The sequence below is a fragment of the Cervus canadensis genome, chromosome 5, assembly GCF_019320065.1.
Source record: "Cervus canadensis isolate Bull #8, Minnesota chromosome 5, ASM1932006v1, whole genome shotgun sequence".
Lineage (NCBI taxonomy): Eukaryota > Metazoa > Chordata > Mammalia > Artiodactyla > Cervidae > Cervus > Cervus canadensis.
This window is the reverse complement of record NC_057390.1, coordinates 68334741-68360229: the sequence shown is the minus strand read 5'-3', so window position 1 is coordinate 68360229 and position 25489 is coordinate 68334741. Positions and strand designations below refer to the sequence as shown.

At 41.6% G+C, this 25489-nt stretch overlaps 3 protein-coding genes and 1 non-coding gene across 8 annotated transcripts in view; 3 read left to right on the top strand and 1 right to left on the bottom strand.

The window, feature by feature from the left end:
* ZNF512 (zinc finger protein 512) overlaps positions 1–4948 on the top strand; it is a 28613-nt gene extending 23665 nt beyond the window's left edge. For all 4 annotated transcript variants that reach the window (XM_043469064.1, XM_043469063.1, XM_043469065.1 and 1 more), the window contains one exon: positions 2988–4948. In XM_043469064.1, coding sequence (XP_043324999.1) covers positions 2988–3281 — 294 coding nt within the window. In that variant the 3' untranslated portion in view covers positions 3282–4948. The remainder of the gene's footprint in view (positions 1–2987) is intronic.
* Positions 4949–9409: 4461 nt separating this feature from the next.
* On the bottom strand, positions 9410–12703 carry CCDC121 (coiled-coil domain containing 121). The gene is made up of 2 exons (XM_043469057.1): positions 12020–12703; positions 9410–11206 (listed from the first exon to the last, which is right to left on the bottom strand). The coding sequence occupies exons 1-2, from the start codon at positions 12661–12663 to the stop codon at positions 10252–10254; spliced, it is 1599 nt and encodes a 532-aa protein (XP_043324992.1). The 5' UTR covers positions 12664–12703; the 3' UTR covers positions 9410–10251.
* The window catches only part of GPN1 (GPN-loop GTPase 1), a 26199-nt gene continuing 13411 nt past the window's right edge, over positions 12702–25489 (top strand). The window contains exons 1-5 of one of the 2 annotated variants that reach the window (XM_043469061.1): positions 12702–12850; positions 13525–13618; positions 21437–21476; positions 22275–22341; positions 23217–23254. In XM_043469061.1, coding sequence (XP_043324996.1) covers positions 12740–12850; positions 13525–13618; positions 21437–21476; positions 22275–22341; positions 23217–23254 — 350 coding nt within the window. In that variant the 5' untranslated portion in view covers positions 12702–12739. Of the gene's footprint in view, positions 12851–12881; positions 13438–13524; positions 13619–21436; positions 21477–22274; positions 22342–23216; positions 23255–25489 lie in introns of those variants that run through there. The other variant, XM_043469062.1, reaches the window with a different exon arrangement.
* On the top strand, positions 24091–24197 carry LOC122442832. The gene has a single exon (XR_006269806.1). It is a non-coding gene; the product is annotated as a U6 spliceosomal RNA (small nuclear RNA).

The following is a 25489-nucleotide window of genomic DNA, read 5'->3' as shown; positions in this document are numbered from 1 at the left end:
TCTTATCCTCTGTGGTCCCCTTCTCCTCCTGCTCTCAATCTTCCCCGGCATCAGGGTCTTTTCAAATGAGTCAGCTCTTCTCATCAGGTGTCCAAAATATTGGAGTTTCAGCTTCAAAATCAGTCCTTCCAGTGAACACCCAGGACTGATCTCTTGTAGGATGGACTGTTTGGATCTCCTCGCAGTCCAAGGGACTCTCAAGAGTCTTCTCCAGCACCACAGTTCAAAAGCATCAATTCTTCTGCACTCAGCTTTCTTTATAGTCCGACTCTCAGATCCATACATGACCACTGGAAAAACCATAGCCTTGACTAGACAGACCTTTGTTGGCAAAGTAATGTCTCTGCTTTTTAATATGCTGTCTAGGTTGGTTATAACTTTCCTTCCAAGGAGTAAGCGTCTTTTAATTTCATGGCTGCAATTATCATCTGCAGTGATTCTGGAGCCCAGAAAAATAAAGTCAGCCACTGTTTCCCCATCTATTTGCCATGAATAGTGATGGAACTGGATGCCATGATCTTAGTTTCCTGAATGTTGATCTTTAAGCCAACTTTTTCACTCTCCTCTTTCACTTTCATCAAGAGTCTCTTTAGTTCTTCTTCACTTTCTGCCATAAGGGTGGTGTTATCTGCATATCTGAGGTTATTGATATTTCTCCCAGCAGTCTTGATTCCAGCTTGTGCTTCCTCCAGCCCAGCATTTCTCATGATGTACTATTGCATATAAGTTAAATAAGCAGGGTGACAATATACAGCCTTGAGGTACTCCTTTCCCTATTTGGAACAAGTCTGTTGTTCCATGTCCAGTTCTAACTGTTGCTTCCTGACCTGCATACTGGTTTCTCATCTGTTATTCTCACTGGCATTCCCATCTGTTTCAGAATTTTCCACAGTTTATTGTGATCCACACAGTCAAAGGCTTTGGCCTAGTCAATAAAGCAGAAATAGATGTTTTTCTGGCTTCAGTTAGTGTCATCTGTTGTGGTTGCTGTTGCTTTACTGGTTGAAGCTTTGGGAATCCCTTTCCTCATCTGAGATTTCTTCAGGAAGGCCAGTCCTTATTTTCTTTTTTAATAATATTATAACTTTTTATGCTACAGGAAGTGTTTGAAAGATAATTATCTCCTAACAAAATATGGTTTTGTGTAGTTCACTTGTTTCTACAGTTTCTTCCTCAAAAGTTGGAACCAACAAATTTCACTTAGTCTTGGACTTGCTCCCAAGCATTTGTTCAATGATTTATGATGGTATTTATGAACTCTGTACTGTGGTAAACGTGTTTACCTTGTTCCTACCATTTTGCCTCACTTTCTTAGGCTACATTTTTTTAAACAGACATTCAGAAACAGTGTAAGTGGACAGAGTAGTGTAATGAACAGCTTTCACAGTCCTCTGTGTGGCCAATCTTGTGTCACTGATAATTGCATCCACTTTCCTTGTCCTTTTAAGGCTTATTTTAAAGCAAATTCCACATCACATATTAGCTGTCAATACTTCTTTCAACCTGTGTCTAGAAATATGAGGACTTTTAAAAATACATAACTGCAACCATCATCACACGTTAAAATTTAACAAAGGTTCCTTCATATCATCATATATGTACTCAATATTTATACTTCCCTGTCTCATCATTTTATTTCAGATTTGGTTTATTCCAATCAAAATCTAAAACCGGACTTCCCTGGTGGTCCAGTGGTTAAGACTCTGTGCTTCCACTGCAGGAGGAAAAAAAAAGGAAGTAAATGAATGAATTAATTAAAATAAAAAAGACAAATGCAATATATGGACCTTTGTTTTAGATTTTTTTTTTTTGCCTCACCACATGGCATGGGGAATCTTAGTTCTCCGAACAGGGAACCAGTGCCCTTTGCATTGTGAGTGCCGAGTCTTAACCACTGTACTGCTAGGGAAATCCTTCTGTTTGTTTTAATCTAGAGCAGTGCTATCTAATAAAAATATAATGTGAGCCACATGTGTAATCCCAAGTTTTCTACTAACTGCATTTTTAAAAAGTATAAAGAAAACTGGTGAAATTGACTTTTAATACTGTATTTTATTTAAACACAATATATCTAAAATACTATCTTTTTAACATGGTAGTCAATATGGAATTATTAATGAGATACTTTACATTTTTTTTCTTTTTTTTTTTTTTACATTTTTTTTCACAGAAAGTCTTTGAAATTTACTGTGTGTTTTACATAGAAAGCATATCTCAATTTGGATTAAGCACATTTCAAGAGCTTATTAATGACACATGGCTAGTGACAATCTCATCAGGCAATGCAGATGTTTCTTTTCCCCTATTATTTAAGAAACCAAGCCCTTGGTCACTTATGTTTACTCACGTTCTGGACTTGGCTGTTTGCATTCCTATAGCAGTGATTCTCTATTCTGCTATTTCCTATAAATTGGTAGTTAGAGCTAGAAGACTGAGCAGATTTCTTGATTTAAGTTGACATTTTTTTACTGAATTTATTTCTGTGTTTTGTTTTGTTTTTTTTCTTTTGGAGGAATACTTCTTCATTGGGTGCCAGTTCCTCCAGCCCTTAATTTTTTAAACTGAGACTCAGAGAGGTTAAGTAGTTTTCTGATGGTCACATGGTTCGAAACAGAGCTGAGATTTATACTTAGGTGGTCTGACTGCAAAATTAAAAATTGAAATAAAAATCTCCTATGGCCAAATGTTTTATGTTTCATGAGGAGATCTTCAAAAGGATAGGAATGGGTGGGATGATGCTAAGTAGTCAGACTTTGTAGATCCCTTACAGTAGTACCTGAAGTCATGTCTTATACAAGAAATGCTTGTAATGACTGCTTTGTACTGAATTTCTCCAGTTTATAAGACACAGTTCTAAGCTCTGGTTTCATATCTGTTGCCTCCTTACTGTGTTCTGCCCTAATCCTACCTTAAAAAACAAAGTCTTCCATACCGCTTCCTCGGGCACTGTATTTTGACTGGATGGTGTTTCTGTTTTGCCTCTGTAGGACTGGTTTGTTGTCACTCCGACAAGCAAAAGCTTTGAGAAGCTGATGAAGATGAAACAGCGACAGCAAGAAGAAGAGAAGCGGAGGCAGCAGCATGGGAGCCAATGGTCTCTAAGGCGGCGGCAGCAGCCTGGCATTGAGCTTCCTGAGACAGAGCCAAGTCTTAGAGTAGGGAAGGATCAGAGGAGGAATCATGAGGAACAGCTAGTGGCAACATCCGGTAAAGAACCAGAGCAGGAGCCAGTGCCATCACAGTTTCAGAAAGTCAAGTCCCCAAAGACAAATCACAAATGAGGAAAGAAATAGGCAGGCAGTGTGAAAGCACTCCTGGGAGAGTGGATGGGAGGCTGTGGTCACAGGGACCTGTGTGGAGAGGCCTGAGTCACGGGGGCTGAGTGAAGAGAAATCTACTCTTTCAGCTGTTTGTGTAATGCTGTGACACTCTCAGCTCCTTCCTCCTGTGTAAATTTCACTGTTTTCCCTACTGATTCTTGTGAACCCTCCACTACCCCCACCCCATCTCCTTTTTGGTAGATTTTCGTGCTATTCTCATTGGAGTCCCCCTGTTTTTCTCTCATCGTGCCCAAAGAGCTCCCCCTTAAGGTCCACTGTAGGCCCTCTTGCCCTGTACAAGACTAAGAAGTCTGTTTGATTATCCTTTCCATACTGGGGTATAGAATGTTCTTGGAAGCGCCATTGATTTCGTAGTTGCTCCATCATCTATCTTATAAAATGATTCCAAACGAACTTTTTAAAACCATACTGATTTGATGATTTTGTATTTGTGGTATAACAAGCCTAGAACCTAGAACTGTTGTCGCTCCTTTAATAAGGGTCCCCTGTCTGCTTGGGTGACAGAATATATGGAGGCTGTTTGTTGTCTCATTATGGTTTTAGGATTGAAAGTGAGAAAATACTTAGAATAATAAAACTAGACCCTCTGGATGCAGGTTTTCCTGGGAAATACTTCGTCCCAGGTGGCAGTAAGTAACTAGATGCACAGGCATTATATGCAACCTTAGGAGGAATATGTCTCACATAAAATGACTGGAAAGAAGAAGGCAGCAGAAATAAATACCACCTCAAATCAACTTTCCTGCAGTTTATTTTGTTCCTGCAGTTTTGAGGATTGAGAAGTAATACCCTTTTTCCTCTGATATTTGATACAGAACCCTAATATTGCTGGTACTGCCATGAAGATTGGTAGCCAGGGTGCACATTCCTTCTCCCCTGGACTTGACCTGATGGTTAGTCTGCACTCTGTTAAGTCCTCGTATCTCCCTTTAGCCAAAGTCTGTCTCTGAATTTTCTGAGAATGTTGTTCTCTACCCTTTTTTAGATGTTGTGTTCTGTCCTCTTTATAACCTGAGACTTTGACACCAAGTGTAGATACTTATCTGGAGTTGGAAAGAAAAGTTCTTTTTCTGATACTCATGCCTAGCTGATAGTATCTGTTAGACTGTTTCTCCTTGAGGCTGGCTTTCCCTGGAGCATTGATTAGAGCAGCTCTGTTATTGTATTTCTGAATTCTCTTCCCCTTTTCCATAAATATTGGTCTTCTATATTCTTGCCAGTTTTTGTGGCTTATGCCACATAAAAAGCCAGAGACCCTTAACCCTGATGTGGACCAATACTGCCTTTTCAAAATCTAAAAGGCTGTTACCACTATTAACTGTTCTCCATGCTCCTCCATATAGCCTTAAAATGTGGGCTTTTGTGAAGACCACTTTGACACATAGGAGCATTGAAACCTGGTTGGGATACTGCCAGAACAGGTAGTTTTGAAATGAAGGACGTGGTCTATCCACTCGACATTGTCATTGGCAGTTGCTCTCTTAAAGCCCTTTCCATTCATGAGGATTGTCAGGGAGGAAAATGGAGAAGCTCTGTTAATTTCTGGTGAGTAAGATTTGGGGAATGTTTGGCAATGGCAAGAAAAATAAATTACTGTGTTAGAATGATGTTTTCCATTGTTCATTGACTCCAATGTGCTACCTGTCTCTTTGCTGACACTCTATGTGAAAGGAGGGAAATGATGACTAGAGATGGGAATGAGTTTTGAAGAAGTAACATACAGTTGTCTCAGTAGTTGCTTGGGTCCAAAATTATGCTGGTTCAAATGAATCTACTCATACCTTGCTTTATTGCTCTTCCCTTTAGAGATACTGATTTTGATTTGAAGTACGTACAATTGTTGCTTTAGACACAGTGATATTGCACACTTTAAATCAACTACAATGTAGTGTAGTCTACATTGTATACCTTTTATATGCACTGTTCAGTTCAGTTGCTCAGTAGTGTCCGACTCTTTGCGACCCTGTGAACTGCAACACGGCAGGCCTCCCTGTCCATCACCGGCTCCCAGAGTCCACCCAAACCCACGTCCATTGAGTCGGTGATGCCATCCAGTCATCTCATCCTCTGTCGTCCCCTTCTCCTCCTGCCCTCAATCTTTCCCAGCATCAGGGTCTTTTCAAATGAGTCAGCTCTTTGCATGAGGTGGCCAAAGTATTGGAGTTTCAGCTTCAACATCAGTCCTTCCAGTGAACACCCAGGACTGATCTCCTATAGGATGGACTGGTTGGATCTCCTTGCAGTCCAAGGGACTCTCAAAAGTCTTCTCCAACACCACAGTTCAAAAGCATCAATTCTTCTGTGCTCAGCCTTCTTTATAGTCCAACTCTCACATCCGTACATGACCACTGGAAAAACCATAGCCTTGACTAGACAGACCTTTGTTGACAAAGTAATGTCTCTGCTTTTTAATATGCTGTCTAGGTTGGTTATAACTTTCCTTCCAAGGAGTAAGCGTCTTTTAATTTAATGGCTGCAATTATCTGCAGTGATTTTGGAGCCCAGAAAAATAAAGTCAGCCACTGTTTCCACTGTTTCCCCTTCTATTTGCCATGAAGTGATGGGACCAGATGCCATGATCTTAGTTTTCTGAATGTGGAGCTTTAACCCAACTTTTACACTCTCTTTCACTTTCATCAAGAGACTCTTTAGTTCTTCACTTTCTGCCATAGGATGGTGTCATCTGCATATCTGAGGTTATTGATATTTCTCCCAGCAATCTTGAGTCCAACTTGTGCTTCATCCAGCCCAGCGTTTCTCATGATGTACTCTGCGTATAAGTTAAATAAGTAGGGTGACAATATACAGCCTTGACATACTCCTTTTTCTATTTGGAACCAGTCTGTTGTTCCATGTCCAGTTCTAACTGTTGCTTCCTGACCTGCATACAGATTTCTCAGGAGGCAGGTCAGGTGGTCTGGTGTTCCCATCTGTTTCAGAATTTTCCACAGTTTATTGTGATCCACACAGTCAAAGGCTTTGGCATAGTCAATAAAGCAGAAGTAGATGTTTTTCTGGAACTCTCTTGCTTTTTCAATATGCACTGGGAAACTGGAAAATTCATGTGACTCGCTTTATTGTGAATTTCACATTGCAGTAGTATGTGCCCAAGCCCCCAATAATAGATGTGTGCCTGTAATTGGTTTGAGATTAAACTTGTCCAGTCTCATCCCGGGCCCTCACAGGGGATCCTTTTATTTTTGCTATCTGAGCCATGCATCAACAGGACACAATAGAGAGGATTCTAATCATTACTGAGTGTTTAAGTTTTTAAACCAAATTCATTAGAATACATTTTCCTGAAGTTGGACTGTATCAGGTCCAGCTAGATTTTGGAGTAGTGTGAACTCCCTGCACTTGGGAACAGACATCGGTACAATTAATTTATGAACAACTTGGCAAGATCTCTTAAAATTGAAGATCTGCCCTGCGACTCAGCACACCCTAGGGCTATATAGATTCCTCCTGCTCAGGGGTTCCAGTAGACATCTACAAGAATGATATTTCAGTCTAAAAATAATGATACTGCAATCTTATTCCCAATTTATATTGGAAGCATCCTTATACCAGACTACTGACTGTCCAGCAAAATTGGACAGGGTTGCAGAGTTACAGAGTTGTAGGACAAATGACTACACTTCCCAGGGCTCCACCCAATCCCCCTATAGTGATGGAGTAACCAGCTAACCTCTCCAGTGGAATGTGAGTAGAAATGTGTCAGTTCTGTGCCAGAACTTTTAAGAGGGTGAGTGTGCTTCCATGCTTACTTTCCCCTTCTGGTAGATGCGTATGATATGGCATCTCTAGGGCCTGGTAGAGCATAGCATGGAAGATGTTTGATTCCCTCAATCACCTCAAGAAAGACTATTTGCCCTTCAGGATGATCTCAGATGGGTAAAAAATAAGTGTTCTTTGAGACATGATACAGTCTGTTCTGTTAGTGAGCCTAGTCTCCTGTGTAACCTATCTGTCCCCTCCCACTAAGAGTCAGTTCCCCTCTATGCCTTCTGTTCACTCCCATGTTTGCCTTTCCATTCTGAACAGTCCTCATCTCTTGCCTTTTCAAGAGCTTCCTTACTGGATTCCTTCTTTTCACTGCCTTGGTATACTCCACATAGAACTGTGCTGAGTTTTTTATACTATAAATCAGACTTTATTCATTTGCTCAAAGCCTAATGATTTCCCAGTGCAAGTAGAATAAAATTCATCCCCCTTTGTCCTACAAGGCCTCCTTGCTCTCACCGTTAACCTTTTTAACCTCCTTGGTTTTTAACCTTTTTAACCTCCACTCTTTTTTTGTCCTGTCCCCAACTATACTTAGCCACATTGACTTTTGTTCCTTAATCCTCCCAAACTCCTTCCCATCTTGGGGCCTTTGCATTCTCTGTTCCCACTGTCTAGAATGTCTTTTTCCCTAGTTGTTGTACTGCAGGCTTCATTTTATCACTTAAGTCTTAACCTAAATATCACCTCTGATACTTTCTTTTATGGTCTTTTCTGTCTAACACACTTTCTGTAACATCATCCTCTTTCCTTTCCAGCATAGGGAAGCAGACAAAAAGTAGACTGAAATCCTAGTTGGCCAACCTACTGCTGGCTTGCTGCTAAGAATTTCTAAGGGCTTTTATCAGATGACCTACCCCTTAAAATTCTTCAAGTCCTCAGAGGCCTCACTCCCAACAGAGAAAGCCAGAAGTACTACACCAGACCAGATCCCGTTATCTGGGATGAGAGAAATTAAAAATAAACTGAGACAGGATGGAAATTATTCACTCCTGAATTAGATCATCAGGATAGCACTGGCAGGAGGGGGAATTAACAGAATAATAAGAGTCTCCATCCCTCCTGCATTCCAACTCATTATCCTTAGTTATATATTTTCCTGTTGTTTTTGCATCCATAGAGAATAAAGGTTTCAAATGTGTTTTGGATACCACGTTTTAAAACAAGCTCTATTTTCAGCTCCACTGACAAACTCTTTAGGTTTCTGTGTGCTACCTAACAATTTGTACACTAAAACTGCATTTTTATATACACTAGTATGAGGAAGACATTCAGAGTTGGTAAGAAGTGAGAAAAGATATGAAGTAGAAGGTATATTACATTGGAACAATAATAAAATCACTGGGTATTATAATCTTTTTTTATTTTCAATAAAAAATTAGGAACCAAGACATTACACATTTAACAGCAAGTTGTTAAAGCTAGAAGTAAAGGCACATGGAGGCAGAATCCTTTTCTGAATCTTAAGTACAAGAATTCATTTTACATATGAATGAAACAAAACTGGGAAAATCATTCTGAAGTTTTTCATCACTCACAGTTTCTTAAAAACATAAAGCTGATTCTATTTTTTCATCAGGGAGTGATATTAAAATATGAAGCTATATTTCTGTACCAGGATTCAGCATTCAAAGAAATCCCTGATTTGATCATTAGTATGTCCTAAGTGCCAAAAATGTAACTATCCTAAAAGTCTAGATTAATTTAAAATACTATTCCTAGTTCAATTGAAGGGGCGTAGATGTAGGATACACATGACCTAAAGCTAAAGTGCTCTTTCTATTGAAACTTCAGTCATCTTTGTAATCTTAGAATTAGGATGTTGCTAGGGAACAAGATGGCAAAAGATCTTCAAAAAGTTCTCCAGATATATGATCACTTTCTTTTGATACATTTTTCTAAAACAGGCAGAAGCATTCAGTCATCTCACTCAGGTTAGTGGTATTTCTCCACAGAAAACTTACTAGCTATACTGTGCCTTCTACCCTTCCTTCACAGAGTTTGAAAGTGTAAGTGTTAGTCGCTTAGTCCTGACTCTTTGTGACTCCATGGATTGTAGCCTGCCAGGCTCCTCTGTTCATGGAATACTCCAGGCAAGAATACTGGAGTGGGTTGCAATGCCCTTCTCCAGGGGATCTTCCCAACCCAGAAATTGAACCCGGGTCTCCCGCATTGCAGGCAGATTCTTTACCGTCTGAACCACCTTCATAAAGAATCTGCTTGCAATGCAGGAGACCCAGGTTCAATCCCTGGGTCAGGAAGATACCCTGGAGAAGGGAATGGCTACCCAATCCTTGCCTGGAGAATTTCATGGACAGAGGAGCCTGGTGGGCTACAGTCCATGGGGTCACAAAGTGTCAGACACGACTGGGCAACTAACATCACAGTTTACTCAAAATTGTATGGGCTGAGCATCAGATAGCAGGTCATCCTGTTTACACTTGCTGTTACTAATCTTTCAATCATGAGAAAACTACAGAAGCAGCTACTTGATCACCAGCACAGACTTTATAAAGAAGTTTGAAAACACTGCACATGTGTGCTAAGGTGGCCAAAGAAGGGAGGATACATGGACATTGGTTGTTTACAGAGCTTGATCACCAGCACAGACTTTATAAAGAAGTTTGAAAACACTGCACATGTGTGCTAAGGTGGCCAAAGAAGGGAGGATACATGGACATTGGTTGTTTACAGAGCACAAAGCAGAATCTAACAATCTGAAATGCTATTCCTCAGGAGTTTCTTTTTCTGTAAAGAAACCTAACTTAGCTAGGTGGAACACACCACACAACTGTTTTTCTGTCACTTTCTCAAGGTGTTTTCTTGAGGTGGTTTCACAGGTGAATTTTTGGCAAATGGTACTGGGTTATCTGGAGGTATGAGGAACAGCCCAGTTATTACCAGGAGCTAATTAAAAAAAAAAAAAAACACCTAACTTAATGGGAAGCCAGTGCTACCAATAATCTAGCAGTACTGGTTGAGAAAAACACCTACTCCTTCACATTAACACATTATAATGGGTATTTTATCATAGCAATCTGATATCTCAAAGCCTTCCTAACCAGGGTTATGTTATATAGCACCTAAGAACCCTTGCTCCAGTCTAGACTTAGTGTTATTTTAGAAATTACTTTGGATGCACCTTTGATTTGGTGCCTAGGGCAGGGTTCCTTGTGGCCTTCGGAGAACCCTGTCCATTTGGGCACCGATTACGCCTTTCTTGCAGCTGTTGCCTCCCTCGCCTTAAGCACTCCACGTACCAGTGCTCCTGTTGCAGCAGCTGCTGCTTCTTTTTTAATTGGCTGTGAGTACCCTCCAACTGATGGCATTTCTGAACTAACTCCGGCAGTTCCTTCTGTAACTGTTGGTGCTGTCTGTTGATGTTACTGTGGAACTCGGAAACGTGCTGCTTTGCTGCCTTCTCCAATGCCTGGTTCTTGCTTTTCAGCTCCTTTGTTAACTTCTTTCCCGACTCCCTTGCCTCTAGCTCACTCAGCTGTGCCTCCAGTAATGCTTTGTCCTGGAAGAACTGGACGAGCATCGCCTGTTTCTTTGCAGCTGTCTTAACGTGGGTCTTCTTTATCTCCTGCTGAAGTTTCTCAATTTCTCTGTCCTGTTTTTCCTTTATCACTGAAATGTCCCTCATTGCCTCCAACTGCTTATTCAAATTGGATAGGGTGTTTTCCTTCTCCAAGAGCTCTCTTTTAAGCGCTGAATTTTTGTTCGCATATTTGGAGGTTAATTCTTGTTTTCTTTGTTCAATCTTCACGCTTTGTTGTAGATAGTAGTTCCACAGCTTCTCGGTTCTCTGTCTAGACTCCTCCGTTTGCTTGGTCAGGTATTCCTGAAAGAACTGGTTTTCCTTCTGTATGTGATCTTTTTCCTCCAGTAGCTGCCGGGTTTCCACCACTAAGGGTTCTAGCCGAATTTGAGTTTCTTTGATTTCCTTGTCCAGCTTCATCATTTCCATTACTGCTCTTCCCTTAAACCTTTTCTCGACCTTTGTTAGTTTCTCTGGCTTGAGAAAAGTATGTATGAAATTAACATCTGGTTGAAGGGAGTTACTGGTGTCCTCAGCCAACCTGAAAGAAGAACAAGTGAGACATTTGCTCATGTTTTTCATGAGAAATTAGAAAATAATTTTAAAAATGCACACTTGTACTGTAATTCATATATCAAGTATTTGGGAGGACAAATCAATGTCCCTCACACAAGGTAAGGGGGTAGGAGTGGTGGGGGGAGAGTGGTAGAACTAGGGGTAAAGACAAGGGAGTGAAATTTACAAGTGACATGTCTTCGCTGCAACCCTGAGAGGTAGTATCTCCAGCTTAAAGAGGGGAAAACAGGTTCAGAGAATTGAAGTAACTTCACCACAATGTACACCCCCAGAAATTCCTAGTTTCTCCAAACTAGGCTCTATGTATCTCCGGGCGGCCCAGCAACTCTGGGGCTTGGATCCTTCCAGGGTCCGGAGTCCTGCAGTCCTAAGCCGCTTAACGTCCTCAGCTGATGGCCAAGCCTCAGTTCAGTTCAGTTCAGTCGCTCAGTCCTGTCGGACTCTTTGCGACCCCATGGACTGCAGCACGCCAGGCCTCCCTGTCCATCATCAACTCCAGGAGTTTACTGAAACTCATGTCGATTGGGTCGGTGATGCCATCCAACCTCTGTCGTCCCCTTCTCCTCCTGACTTCAGAAGTTAACTCCAGGAATGTACAATGTACAACAGAGCCTGGGTGTAAAACCCACATCTCACAGCTTACTGAACACTAGAGTCACTCCAAAGGGCCATTGGAGCCAACCGGGTGATTGGGAGGAGCACATGCCTCAGCTTTTAGCTTCAGCTTTCCGGGTGCCAAGGGCTCTAGGGTGGAGGGAGGTGCCCCTTCAGTACCTACTTGACAAACTCGTCAGCCGACTGTTTTTCCCCGATGTCACGGTTCTGTCCCTTTCGGGAGACCACCAGGGAGCGAGAGCTACTTTTGGGGGCTGGCAACACTCGGAAATAGCGTGTCATTACGGGGGTTATCCCCAGTTTCTCTGAACTAGGCTCTGCGGATCTCGGCGTGGCCCAGCAACTCTGGGTCTCGCATCCCGTCAGGGTTCCCTGTCGTGCAGTCCTAAGCCGCCTAACATCCTCGGCTGACGGAACAGCTCTGACGGCCGGTTCTCCAGAGGCTCGGTTCCCCGCTCCCCGGGGGCTGACAGGAAAACGCACTTTCTTCACTAACGTAGCGCGGGAATACCTGGTCGTCCCTGGGGTCCCCGGGGTCCCTGGTGGACCCTGGGGTCCCTGATCGTCCTGCCCGCCCGGGATCCAGAGCTTTGACCTTCCCAGGCCCTGCCCGACGACCGTGAGCAGCTCTTTGGTTGGCCTTTTCCAGCCGTCCTCCCAGTGCCTCCACTTCCCTGACGGGGTCCCTAGTTGGGCCCCCATCCGGATCACAACGGACAGAAAAAGGTGCACGTCTCGCCCCTTGGCCCTGCCCTTACTGGCCGGTTGGGTTGGATTCGATTTGGTTTTGTTCGGTTCTAGTCTCATTCAGAATCCGGAAAGTCGCGGGTGTCTCTCTGGCAAGTAGCATCTCTATGGTCTAGTGGGCGGAGCCAGGAGCAAGATGGCCGCGCCCGCAGCTGCCACGGAATCTCAAGCTTCAGGAGGTCCCCAGTCCCCAGCGTGTCTGTTGGTTTTGGGAATGGCGGGGTCTGGGAAAACCACCTTTGTACAGGTGACCTACATGGCGCGGGCGTAGTCGGGGCGCGCGACAAGTTGTCTGTGGTGGGAGTAAGGCCAGGGGAAAAAGTGAGGAGGTATCTCTGGGGAGTTGGAGGGAACCGGCGCCTGCTTTCAGGGACACACCGGCAACTCCGGTTCCTTTCTCCGCGAAGCCTTCTCAGATCCTAACCTGGGTTCATTTAGACTCTTCTACGCACCATCAGTGCCGATTTGGTACGACCGTAGTTGGTATAGAAGTTGTCATGTTGCCAACTCCACAAGGCAGAGGCTTAAAGGAATTCTGGCGGTTAATAGAGTGCTAGGTTTCTGAAGTGTAGATTTCTAAAGAATTCTTTCTGGGATGCCTGCCATGTTTCAGGCACTGGGGATACAGCAGAAATGACAAAGTTCCCGCTTAGGTGGAGCTAATATTTTGGCGGGGAGATAGAAACCCCGCCCCCGCGCCAAGTTAAGTGATGGAGAGTAGAGGAGACTCTTGGATGTGCGACGAAGAAAGGTAGCATTTCAGCTGAGAGTGAATGTTGTAGGTGGAGATCAGAGACGAATAAGGTAGAGGGAAATGGAAGTACAATTCTTCTGGTAAGTTGGATAAAGGGGAGGAAGTTCACTCTTGTCCCTGTGTCCTGCTCTTGGTCTCAGTCCATCCCTCTCTCCATGTCATTGCAGAGGCTCACAGGATATCTGCATAGTCAAGGGTGTCCACCTTATGTGATCAACTTGGACCCAGCTGTGCATGAAGTTCCCTTTCCTGCCAATATTGGTGAGTAAACTCTGCCAGAACTTGTGTAAAGTTTCCTAGAGAATGGGAAGCTGTCAACCTATCCTACCCGTCTTCAATACTTATATTTTTAATGTTTTCTAAACTGCCTGATTTCATTTCCCTTAGATTTGCTAGTATCCTGAAACAGCCTTCTTCCTATTTCCCATTTTTTTCTTTGTTTACTCCCTCCCCTTCCTTGTTATTGTTGTTCAGTCCTTCAGTTGCTCAGTCATGTCCAACTCTTTTAGACCCATAGACTGCAGCACGCCAGGCTTTCCTGTCCTTCACCGTCTACTGGAGTTTGCTCAAATTCATATCCGTTGAATTGGTGATGCCTTCCAACCATCTCACCCTCTGTTGTCCCCTTCTCCTCCTGCCTTCAATCTTTCCCAGCATCAGGGTCTTCTCAAATGAGTTGGCTCTTCCCATCAGGTGGCCAAAGTACTGGAGTTTCAGCTTCAGCATCAGTCCTTCCAGTGAATATTCAGGGTTGATTTCCTCTAGGGTTGACTGGTTTGATCTCCTTTCTGTCCAAGGGACTCTCAAGAATCTTCTCCAGCACCAGGTTTGAAAGCATCAATTCTTTGGTGCTTAGCCTTCTCTGTGGTCCAACTCTCACATCCGTACATGACTACTGGAAAAATCATAGCTTTGACTATACACACCTTTGTCTGCAAAGTAATGCCTCTGCTTTTCAATGTGTTGTCTAGGTTTATCATGGCTTTTCTTCCAGGGAGCAAGTGTCTTTTAATTTCATGACTGCAGCCATCATCTGCAGTGATTTTGGAGCCCAAGAAAATAAAGTTTGTCACTGTTTCTATTGTTTCCCCATGTATTTGCTGTGAAGTGATGGGACCAGATGCCATTAGTTTTTGAATGTTGAGTTTTAAGCCAGCCTTTTCATTGTCCTCTTTCACCTTCATCAAGAGACTCTTTAGTTCCTCTTTGCTTTCTGCCATTAGAGTGGTGTCATCTGCATATCTGAGGTTATTAATATTTCTTCCAGCAATCTTGATTCCAGCTTGAGCTTCATCCAGCCCAGCATTTCTCATGATGTACTCTGCATATAAGTTAAATAAGCAGGGTGACAATATACAGCCTTGATGTACTCCTTTCCCAATTTGAAACCAGTCTATTGTCCCATGTTCAGGGCTAACTGTTGCTTCTTGACCTGCATACAGGTTTCTCAGGAGGCAGGTAAAGTGGTCTGGTATTCCCATCTCTTTAAGAATTTTCCAGTTTGTTGTGATTCACACAGTCAAAGGTTTTAGCATAGTCAATGAAGCAGAAGTAGGTGTTTTTCTGGAGTTCCCTTACTTTTGCTATGATCCAATGGATGTTGGCAATTTGATTCTGGTTCCTCTGCCTTTTCTAAATCTAGCTTGTCCATCTTGAAGTTCTTGGTTCACATACTGTTGAAGCCTAGCTTGAAGCCTTGCTTGTGTGTGAAATCAGTGCAATTGTGTGGTAGTTTGAACATTCTTTGGCATTTCCCTTCTCTTTGGGATTGGAATGCACACTGACCTTTTCCAGTCCTGTGGCCACTGCTGAATTTTCCAAATTTGCTGGCATATTGAGTGCAGCACTTTAACAGCAACATCTTTTAGGGTTTTCAGTAGCTCAGCTGGAATTCCATCACCTCCACTAGCTTTGTTTGTAGTAATACTTCCTAAGGCCCACTTGACTTCACATTCCAGGATGTCTGGCTCTAGGTGAATGATCACACCATTGTGGTTATCCAGGTCAAAACTTTTTTGTACAGTTCTGTGTATTCTTGCCACCTCTTCTTAATATCTTCTGCTTCTGTTAGGCCCATGCTGTTTCTGTCCTTTATTGTGCCCATCTTTGCATGAAAAGTTCCTTTGGTATCTCTGATTTTCTTGAAGAGATCTCTGGTCTTTCCCATTCTATTATTTTCTTCTATTTCTTTGCATTGACTTAAGAAGGTTTTCTTATCTCTCCTTGTTATTATTTGGAACTTGCCCATTCAGATGGGCATATCTTTCCTTTTCTCCTTTGCCTTTTGTGTCTCTTCTTTTCTCAGCTATTTGTAAGGCCTCCTCAGACCACCATTTTGCCTTTTTGCATTTCTTGGGGATGGTTTTGATTACTGCCTCCTGTACAATGTCACAAACTTCTGTCCATAGTTCTTCTGGCACTCTATCAGATCTAATCCCTTGAATCTATTTGTCACTTCCACTGTATGAGTGTAAGGGATTTGATTTAGGTCATACCTGAATGGCCTAGTGCTTTTCCCTACTTTCTTTAAGTCTGAATTTTGCAATAAGGAGTTCATGATCTGAGCCACAGTTGGCTCCTGGTCTTGTTTTTATTGACTGTACAGAACTTCTCCATCTTTGCCATTATGTTTGTGAAGAACATAATCAATCTGATTTTGGTATTGACCATCTGGTGATGTCCGTGTTTACAGTTATCTCTTGTGTTGTTGGAAGAGTGTGTTTGCTATGACCAGTGCGTTCTCTTGGCAAAACTCTATTAGCCTTTGCCCTGCTTCATTTTGTACTCCAAGGTCAGGCTTGCCTGATACTCCAGGTATCTCTTGACTTCCTACTTTTGCATTCCAGTCCCCTATAATGAAAAGGACATTTGTGTGTGTGTGTGTGTGTGTGTGTTAGTTCTGGAAGGTCTTGTGTGTCTTCATAGAACCATTCAACTTGGACTTCTTCAACATTAGTGGTTGGGGCATAGACTTGGATTACTGTGATATTGAATGGTTTGCCTTGGAAATGAACAGAGATCATTCTGTCATTTTTGAGAATACATTCAAGTACTGCATTTTGTACTCTTGTTGACTATGAGGGCTACTCCACTTCTTTAAGGGATTCTTGCCCACAGTAGTAGATATAATGGTCATCTGAATTAAATTCGCCCATTCCGGTCCATTTTAGTTCACTGATTCCTAAAATATTGATGTTCACTCTTGCCATCTCATGTTTGACCACTTACTATTTACCTTGATTCATGGATCTAACATTCCAGGTTCCTGTGCAATATTGTTCTTTACAGCATTGGACTTTACTTTCACCACCAGACATATCCGTAGCTGGGTTTCGTTTCCTCTTTGACTCAGCCTCTTCATTCCTTCTAGAGCTGTTTCTTGACTCTTTTCCAGTAGCATATTGGAAGTTCATCTGACCTGGGAAGTTCATCTTTCAGTGTCATATCTTTTTGCCTTTTCACATTGTTCATGGGGTTCTCAAGGCAAGAATGCTGAAGTGGTTTGCCATTCCCTTGTCCAGTGGACCATGATTTGTCAGAACTTTCCACCATGACCCGTCCATATTGGGTGACCCTACACGGCATGACTGATAGATTCATTGAGTTAAAGAAGGCTGTGGCCTGTGTGATCATTTTGGTTACTTTTCTGTGACTGTGGTTTTCGTTCTGTCTGCCCTCTGATGGATGAGTATAAGAGGCCTGTGTAAGCTTCCTGATGGGAGGAACTGGCTGTGGGGAAAACTAGGTCTTGCTCTGGTGGGCAAGGCCATGCTCAATAAATCTTGAATCCAATTTTCTGCTGATGGATGGGGCTGTGCTCCTTCCCTGTAGTTTGGCCTGAGGCAGCCCAATCTTAGAGGCTACAGACTCTATGGTTCAGTTCAGTTCAGTTGCTCAGTCGTGTCTGACTCTTTGCGACCCCATGAATCGCAGCACTCCAGGCCTCCCTGTCCATCACAAACTCCCAGAGTTTACTCAAACTCATGCCTATTGAGTCGGTGATGCCATCCAGCCATCTTATCCTCTGTCGTCCCCTTCTCCTCCTTCCCCCAATCCCTCCCAGCATCAGGGTCTTTTCCAATGAGTCAGCTCTTCGCATGAGGTGGCCAAAGTATTGGAGTTTCAGCTTCAGCATCAGTCCTTCCAATGAACACCCACGACTGATCTCCTGTAGGATGGACTGGTTGGATCTCCTTGCAGTCCAAGGGACTCTCAAGAGTCTTCTCCAACACCATAGTTCAAAAACATCAATTTTTCGGCGCTCATCTTTCTTTCTTTCTTTTTTTTTTTTGCTCATCTTTCTTCACAGTCCAACTCTCACATCCATACATGACCACTGGAAAAACAATAGCCTTGACTAGACGGACCTTTGTTGGCAAAGTAATGTCTCTGCTTTTTAATATGCTGTCTAGGTTGGTTATAACTTTCCTTCCAAGGAGTAAGCATCTTTTAATTTCATGGCTGCAATCATCTGCAGTGATTTTGGAGCCCCCAAAAATAAAGTCTGACACTGTTTCCACTGTCTCCCCATCTATTTCCCATGAGGTAATGGGACCAGATGCCATGATCTTAGTTTTCTGAATGTTAAGCTTTAGGCCAACTTTTTCACTCTCCTCTTTCACTTTCATCAAGAGGCTCTTTAGCTCTTCTTCACTTTCTGCCATAAGGGTGGTGTCATCTGCATATCTGAGGTTATTGATATTTCTCCTGGCAATCCTGATTCCAGCTTGTGCTTCTTCCAGCCCAGCGTTTCTCATGATGTACTCTGCATAAAAGTTAAATAAGCAGGGTGACAATATACAGCCTTGATGTACTCCTTTTCATATTTGGAACCAGTCTGTTGTTCCATGTCCAGTTCTAACTGTTGCTTCCTGACCTGCATACAGGTTTCTCAAGAGGCAGGTCAGGTGGTCTGGTATTTCCATCTCTTTCAGAATTTTCCACAGTTTATTTTGATCCACAGAGTCAAAGGCTTTGGCGTAGTCAATAAAGCGGAAATAGATGTTTTTCTGGAACTCTCTAGCTTTTTCGATGATCCAGCGGATATTGGCAACTTAATCTCTGGTTCCTCTGCCTTTTCTAAAACCAGCTTGAACATCTGGAAGTTCTCGGTTCACATATTGCTGAAGCCTGGCTTGGAGAATTTTGAGCATTACTTTACTAGCGTGTGAGATGAGTGCAATTGTGCGGTAGTTTGAGCATTCTTTGGGATTGCCTTTCTTTGGGACTGGAATGAAAACTGACCTTTTCCAGTCCTGGGGCCACTGCTGAGTTTTCCAAATTTGCTGGCATATTGAGTGCAGCACTTTCACAGCATCATCTTTCTGGATTTGAAATAGCTCAACTGGAATTCCATCACATCCACTAGCTTTGTTCCTAGTGATGCTTTCTAAGGCCCACTTGACTTCACATTCCAGGATGTCTGGCTCTAGGTGAGTGATCACACCACTGTAATTATTTGATTCTATGACAGGGCTATAGATTTCCTTTTTTCCTTACCACTACTATTCTCTCTACCTCTTTTTGACCCGAGGGTGTCAGAGTATGGCTGTTTGGAAAAATGAAGTGACAGAAAGTCAATCCTCTGTCTTCTAAGACATAAACCCTTCAGCAGGCTCTGATACATAAACCTTGTGTATGTAGTTTCTTGTCTTCAAGTTTAGAGCATGAGGGTTTGGTGCATAGTCTGCTTACTGATCTGTAGCCATCTTGCAAAGTTACATGGGAAAATGTGTGTGTATATGCTGGTGTGCATTGTCATGGTAAGAGGTTCCCTCCCTGATCACACTCTGTGAGGATAAAAAAGATTAAGAATGGGTGAGAGCCAGTGTCCTGATACTTGATAGGATCTAGGCCTCCTGATTTTCAGACTATTCCTTGGTATTAGTCTTTTCTCCCCTGGTCTCTTTTTAATCTCATTAAGATTGTACTCCAAACATACTAATTAAGGAAGACCTGGTATTAAGAAGCAGAAATCATTATGGGAACAATTTTGGAGAAAAAATACTTCCATCTTTTCACTTAAAGACTCAGTTCAGTTCAGTCACTCAGTCATGTCCAACTCTTTGCGACCCCATGGACTGCAGCTTGCCAGGCTTCCCTGTCCGTCACTAACTCCCCGAGCTTGCTCAAACTCATGTCCATTGAGTCAGTGATGCCATCCAACCATCTCATCCTCTGTCGTCCCCTTCTCCTCCTGCCTTCAATCTTTCCCAGCATCAAGGTCTTTTCCAGTGAGTTGGCTCTTCCCATCAGGTGGCCAAAGTTTTGCCGTTTCAGCTTCAGCATCATTCCTTCCAGTGAACACCCAGGACTGATCTACTGTAGGATGGACTGGTTGGATCTCGTCGCAGTCCAAGGGACTCTCAAGAGGCTTCTCCAATACCACAGTTCAAAAGCATCAATCTTTGGCACTCAGCTTTCCTTATGGTCCAACTGTCACATCCATACATGACTACTGGGAAAACCATAGCTTTGACTAGATGGACCTTGTTGGCAAAGTAATGTCTCTGCTTTTTAATATGCTCTCTAGGTTGGTCATAGCTTTTCTTCCAAGGAGCAGTAGTTGATGGGGTAGGTCTACCAACTGCTGCTTAGGTTTAGTTAGATATTACTGGATAGATCAATTTCCTTTTTATTTTGAATTCCATCCAAATACATTTTTTTCTAGTTCTGTTGAGATATAATTGACATACATCATTGTATATGATTAAATTGTATAACATAATGGTTTGATTTAGAAATTCAGGAAGTGATTATCATAGTAAGTTTCAGTTCAGTTCAGTTGTTCAGTCATGTCCAACTCTTTGCGACCACATAAACTGCAGCACGCCAGGCCTCCCTGTCCATCACCAATTCCCGGAGGCTACTCAAAATCATGTCCATTGAGTCAGTGATGGCATCCAACCATCTCATCCTCTGTCGTCCCCTTCTCCTCCTGTCCTTAATCTTTCCCAGCATCAGGGTAGTGAACATCTATCATCTCATATGATATAAAATTAAAGGAATGCAAAATCTTTTTCCCCTTGTTATGAGAACTCTTAATAGCTTTCATATGTAACATATAGCAGTGCTCGTTATGATTATAATATTGTATATTACATCCCTAGTATTTATTGGTGTTGGCATTGGAAGTTAGTACCTTTTGCCTACCTTCGTCCAATTGTTGCCTCCCTCTGTACCCACTTCTGGTAACTACAGATCCAGTCTGCTTTTTCTGTGTGTTTATTTGTCTTGCAGTGTAAGTGACCTGCCAAAGTATTATCATTAGTTCCTGGTACACAACATACTAATTTGAAATATCTGTAAACATTTCAAAATGATCGCTGTGACAAATTGAGTTAATATCTGTCACCATACAACAGTATTATATTATTATTGACTATATTCCCCACACTGTACATTTCACCCCCATGACTCATTTGTTTTGTAACTGAAAGTTTGTACTTTTTAATCTTCATCACTTATTTCTCTCCCTGACATCCACTCCCCAAGTTAATGCCTTTATAAAAGTATTATCGGCTTTAACTTAGTTACTAGTAAGTGAGGAGTAAGAAATAAGCCTTTTTTCTTGATTTAACTCCCTTTTTCTATATATATGGTCACTGAGAAAGTATTTAAGTTGTATAGAACTTTTCTTTTCATCTCAGACCATCCCTACTGTAACTGGAGAACTCCTAGCCTAAACTTCTTCTTCGGTTACTTGGCAGTTATCCTTGGCCATAAGGAAGTAAACCAGTGTGAAACTGGAGAAATTATTAACAGACAGTGCTGAGCATAGAAGCTTCAAAAGCTGGTTTCAGTTTCTTGTCGGGAGGGAAGATACTTCCAGGGTACCTTTTCTCCTCCTAGTCTGTTCCTGAACTTGCTTCTTTTGCTGTCACAGTTCAGTGATCTTAGCTTGAAAATTTATGAAACAGATTTGAAAAGTGACTTGGATGCTAAGAGAGAAACTGATTTGTTTCCTCAGAGGAAGCAGAGATGACTTGAGAGGTCAATTGGCTTAGATATTATAGACAGTCTGAAATTGTATTGTTTCTTATGTGTTAAATTCTATTTCTTTTTTTTTTTCCCCTGCAGACATTCGTGACACTGTGAAGTATAAAGAAGTCATGAAACAGTATCCTTTTCCACATCTACTTTGTTTTTGGCTCATCCCTGGTTAGTTACTGTCTGTATTGTGTAGCTTTGAAAAAATATCTGTGCCTTTCCTTGTGAATTATACTAGCAAAAACATTTGATAGCTTTCAAGTGACTTTATAAAGAGGAGGGATGATGAATGTGAGGAGAGGCACTGTAGGTGATTAGACATCCTATTTCAGCTTGTGAGTTCCATTTTCTGCCTTTGTCCCAAAGTGCAGGATGTTGTGATTAGCACGGAGGATGAGAGGCTAGCTGGTGGTGTGCCTGGGTCCACAAGGTAGTATTACCTGGGTGGATAAAGCTATTGGTCACCATCTCTTTAGACTGGGAAACTCAAAGGTTAGTAAGATCAACTCTAAGTTTTGGGTTGGTCAACTCTTAGTACATTGCCCATAAAATGTGTACTTTCCCTTTAGGTCCTACTGAGTAGGAAGACTGACTCCAGTCCTCAGGTGACTTGATGAGTGAGAATCGGAGCAAGGAGTGGTACATAGATGATCTTCATGGCTAATGCTCTCAGGCTATCAATGCCTGAAATATCTGTCCATTCCATTTGGCCCCATTTTACGTGGCTGTTTTTAAACAATAAATGAATGAGGTAGATATAAATAATGAATGTTTCCCCATGAGGTTAAGATTGTATGGTACATTCTAGTCAATGGAACACTAATGTTATGCTGGGTTTTTGTGTGTGTGTGTGAGGGATTGTCAAGATAATAAACTTTATCATCTAAATTGATCTATAAGCAATTTAAATCCTTAACTTAATGTCTAGGTATGGACTTGGACCTAATGGTGGCATAGTGACCTCACTCAATCTCTTTGCTACCAGATTTGATCAGGTATATCTGTCTCTATTTACATAGACATGGCTGTGTTAAAACTTGTGACTCTTAAATGCCTTGGCTTGATCACATCGGGAAAGAAGGGCAATCCATCTGGATGTCCATATAGAACATAAGGAGGCATTTTGGTAGACAGAGAAGTAGGCAATGTGAGGATGATCAACACGGTGAGAGACTTCACACTGAATGTTTGTGGCAGCCAACACAGCAGACACCTAAGAGACTTGAGTTCTCTTGCTATCTCTCTTTTTTTTTTTTTTTTGGCCATGTGTCTTGCAGGATCTTAGTTCCCCAGCCAAGGATTGAATCCTGGGTCTTTGGCATTGAAAACACGAGAGTCCTAACCACTGGACCGCCATGGAATCCCCCCGGGTTCTATTCTTGATCTGTTGTTGGCATGCAGTTTTACTCTGAGGGTGGGTTGGAGGGATGGGGAGTGGGAAGGTCTGCCAGGCAGAGAATGGAATGATTATGGGGCTTTTCACTTCCAGTAGATAGTTGTCATCTATGAGGTTTTCTCTGTCACATTCCACTTCCTTAAGAGTTTTGCATCACTATTTTTTTTTTAACCCTGGTTTCACCCAGTGAGACAAGCTGTTAACATTTTACCAAAGCACCAAGAAAGAGACTTGGGAGCGACAGATCAAGTCTTCAGCTGCTTAGGCCCTTGCCCTGTGCTCCAGGGGGTTGTGCTGCTGCAGGTGTGGCTTTGCTTCTGTAGTTCCATGAGCATATTAGCTGGTGTCCTCAGATGGAGAACATAGAGATTCAGTTTTGAATGGTGCCTGTGAGGTGGGCCACTCTGGACAGGGCCCTGCAATTTTTTTTTGTTGAACCTGGATCCTGTTGTAATTGACATCTTTCCCTTTTAGGTGATGAAATTTATTGAGAAGGCCCAGAACATGTCTAAGTAAGTGATTTCAGTCTAATGCCTATTTATTACTCTGCAATAGACGTGTTTCTAGGTGTTTTGAAAGATTTTGGGATACTCTCAAGTTTTGAAAGAGTGAAGTTTGAGATGAAACCATGACAAGTGAAAAAATTGTGGGCAAGAAGACAAGTCATTGAGATGCTCCACAATGTGGAGCTCGGTTTAATAGAATCGCACCCCCAATCATTTTGGAATATGGTTCTGGCTTCTTAGGAGGTATCTTTAGAATTTGAGTCAACTCACTTGTTCAATTGCCTTCTCTTACTTATTGGCATTAAAGTCTCTGAGATACCTTTCTAATCCTTATTTAAAGTAATATAATTCACATGATTCAGAGAGACTATTTTTTAATTTAAAAAGTATTAAAACATAAAATAGAGTAATATTCTTATTATCATTGTCTATGATTAACTTGTTAAATTTTTAATAGGTTTGCTTTTTTAAAAGAAAGGAAGATAATTTATTGTTTTTGTAAAAAGTGTATAGACATTACTGTGAATATTTCCTACCATTCATAGATTTAAAATAGGAAGCTATCATCCTTCTTATCATTAGAAATAACAATCATTATTATCATTATTGCTACTATGAGGATATAGTAGCAGTGATTTATCATCCCAGGTGTTTCTGTTTATATGTACATAGATAGAAGGATGGCTGGATAAGGTGTTTTTACAAAAAAAGGATCATATAGGAGTAGTTTTTTATTTTTATTTTATTTACTTTTTTTTAGGAGTAGTTTTTTTAAAGTAACAGCTTTATTACAGTATGAATTCACAGACCGTAAAGTGCACTCTTTAAAAGTGTACAGCTTAGTGCTCGCTTCGGCAGCACATATACTAAAATTGGAACGATACAGAGAAGATTAGCATGGCCCCTGCGCAAGGATGACACGCAAATTCGTGAAGCGTTCCATATTTTTATAAATGTTAAAAAAAAAAGTGTACAGCTTAGTGGTTTTTGGTATATTCACACATTTGTGCATTGATCATAATCACCTGATTTCAGAACATTTTCATCTCCAAAAGAACCCCATTCTCATTAGCATTCATTCTATTCCCTGTTCCTCCAAGCTCCTGGTGGCTGCAGGCACCATTTTACAACATACATGCATTGAGGGTTCCATTTTCTATACATACTTATCAGTACTTATTACTGTTTTTGATTAGAGCCATCTTAGTGGGTACGAAGTGGTGTCACATTGTGTTTATGATATATATTTCCTAAATGATTAATGATGTTGAGCATCTTTTAGTGTACTTCTTAGCTATTGGTATATATTTGGAGAAATGTCTATTCGAATTTTTTGCTTTTGTTTTTTTAAATAAGTTTCCAGTATGCATTATAATTTAACATCTGTATACACTGCAGAGTGATCACCCCCAAAGGCCAGCTATCATCTGTCCCCATACAGTTGATCCCTTTCACCTCTGTGACCCACCCACAACTCCTTTCCCCTCTGGTAACCACTGATTTGTTCTCTGTATCTGTGAACTTGCTTTTGGTTGGTTTTCTTTTCTCTTTGTTTCATTCTCTTTTTCCCAGATTATTCCACCTATGAGTGAAATTGTACAGTACTTGTCTTTTTGCTTCTGATTTGTTTTACTTAGCGTCATCCATGTTGTCACAAATGGCAAGATTTCATTCTTTTTGTATGGCTAAATAGTTTTCTACTATGTGTATACCACGTCTTCTGTATCCATCCATCCATCGGTGAACACTTAAGTTGCTTCTGGGTGTTGGGTGTAGTACGTAGTGCTGCAATGAACATATGGGTGTGTATATTTTTTCTAATTAGTGTTTTTATATTCTTTGGGTAAATACCCAGAAGTGGAATCACTGAATCATATATGGTAGCTCTACCCTTCAATTTTTGAGGAATCTTCCTACTGTTTTTCATAGTGGCTGTACCAGTTTATACTCTCACTAACAGTGTACGAGTGTTTCTTTTTCTGTACATCTGCGTCAACACTTGTTATTTGTTATGTATTTGATAAGAGCCATTCTAACAAGTGTGAGGTGACATTTCACTGTGGTTTTGATTTGCATTTCCTTAGTAATTAGTGATGTTGAACATCTTTTCATGTGCCTATTGACCATCTGTGTAGCTTCTTTGGAGAAATGTCTACATATTATATCCTCTCTCATTTATAAATCATGTTGTTCGTGAATTGTATGTGTTCTTTATGTATTTTGGATACCAATCCCTAATCA

Bases quoted from the DNA above. Each gene is read 5' to 3' on its own strand.
- CCDC121 (XM_043469057.1), bottom strand. From the start codon at position 12,663: ATGAGACTAGAACCGAACAAAACCAAATCGAATCCAACCCAACCGGCC. The intron at 11,207-12,019 runs GTAGGTACTGAA...TTCTTCTTTCAG, and splicing joins TCGGCTGACGAGTTTGTCAA to GTTGGCTGAGGACACCAGTA.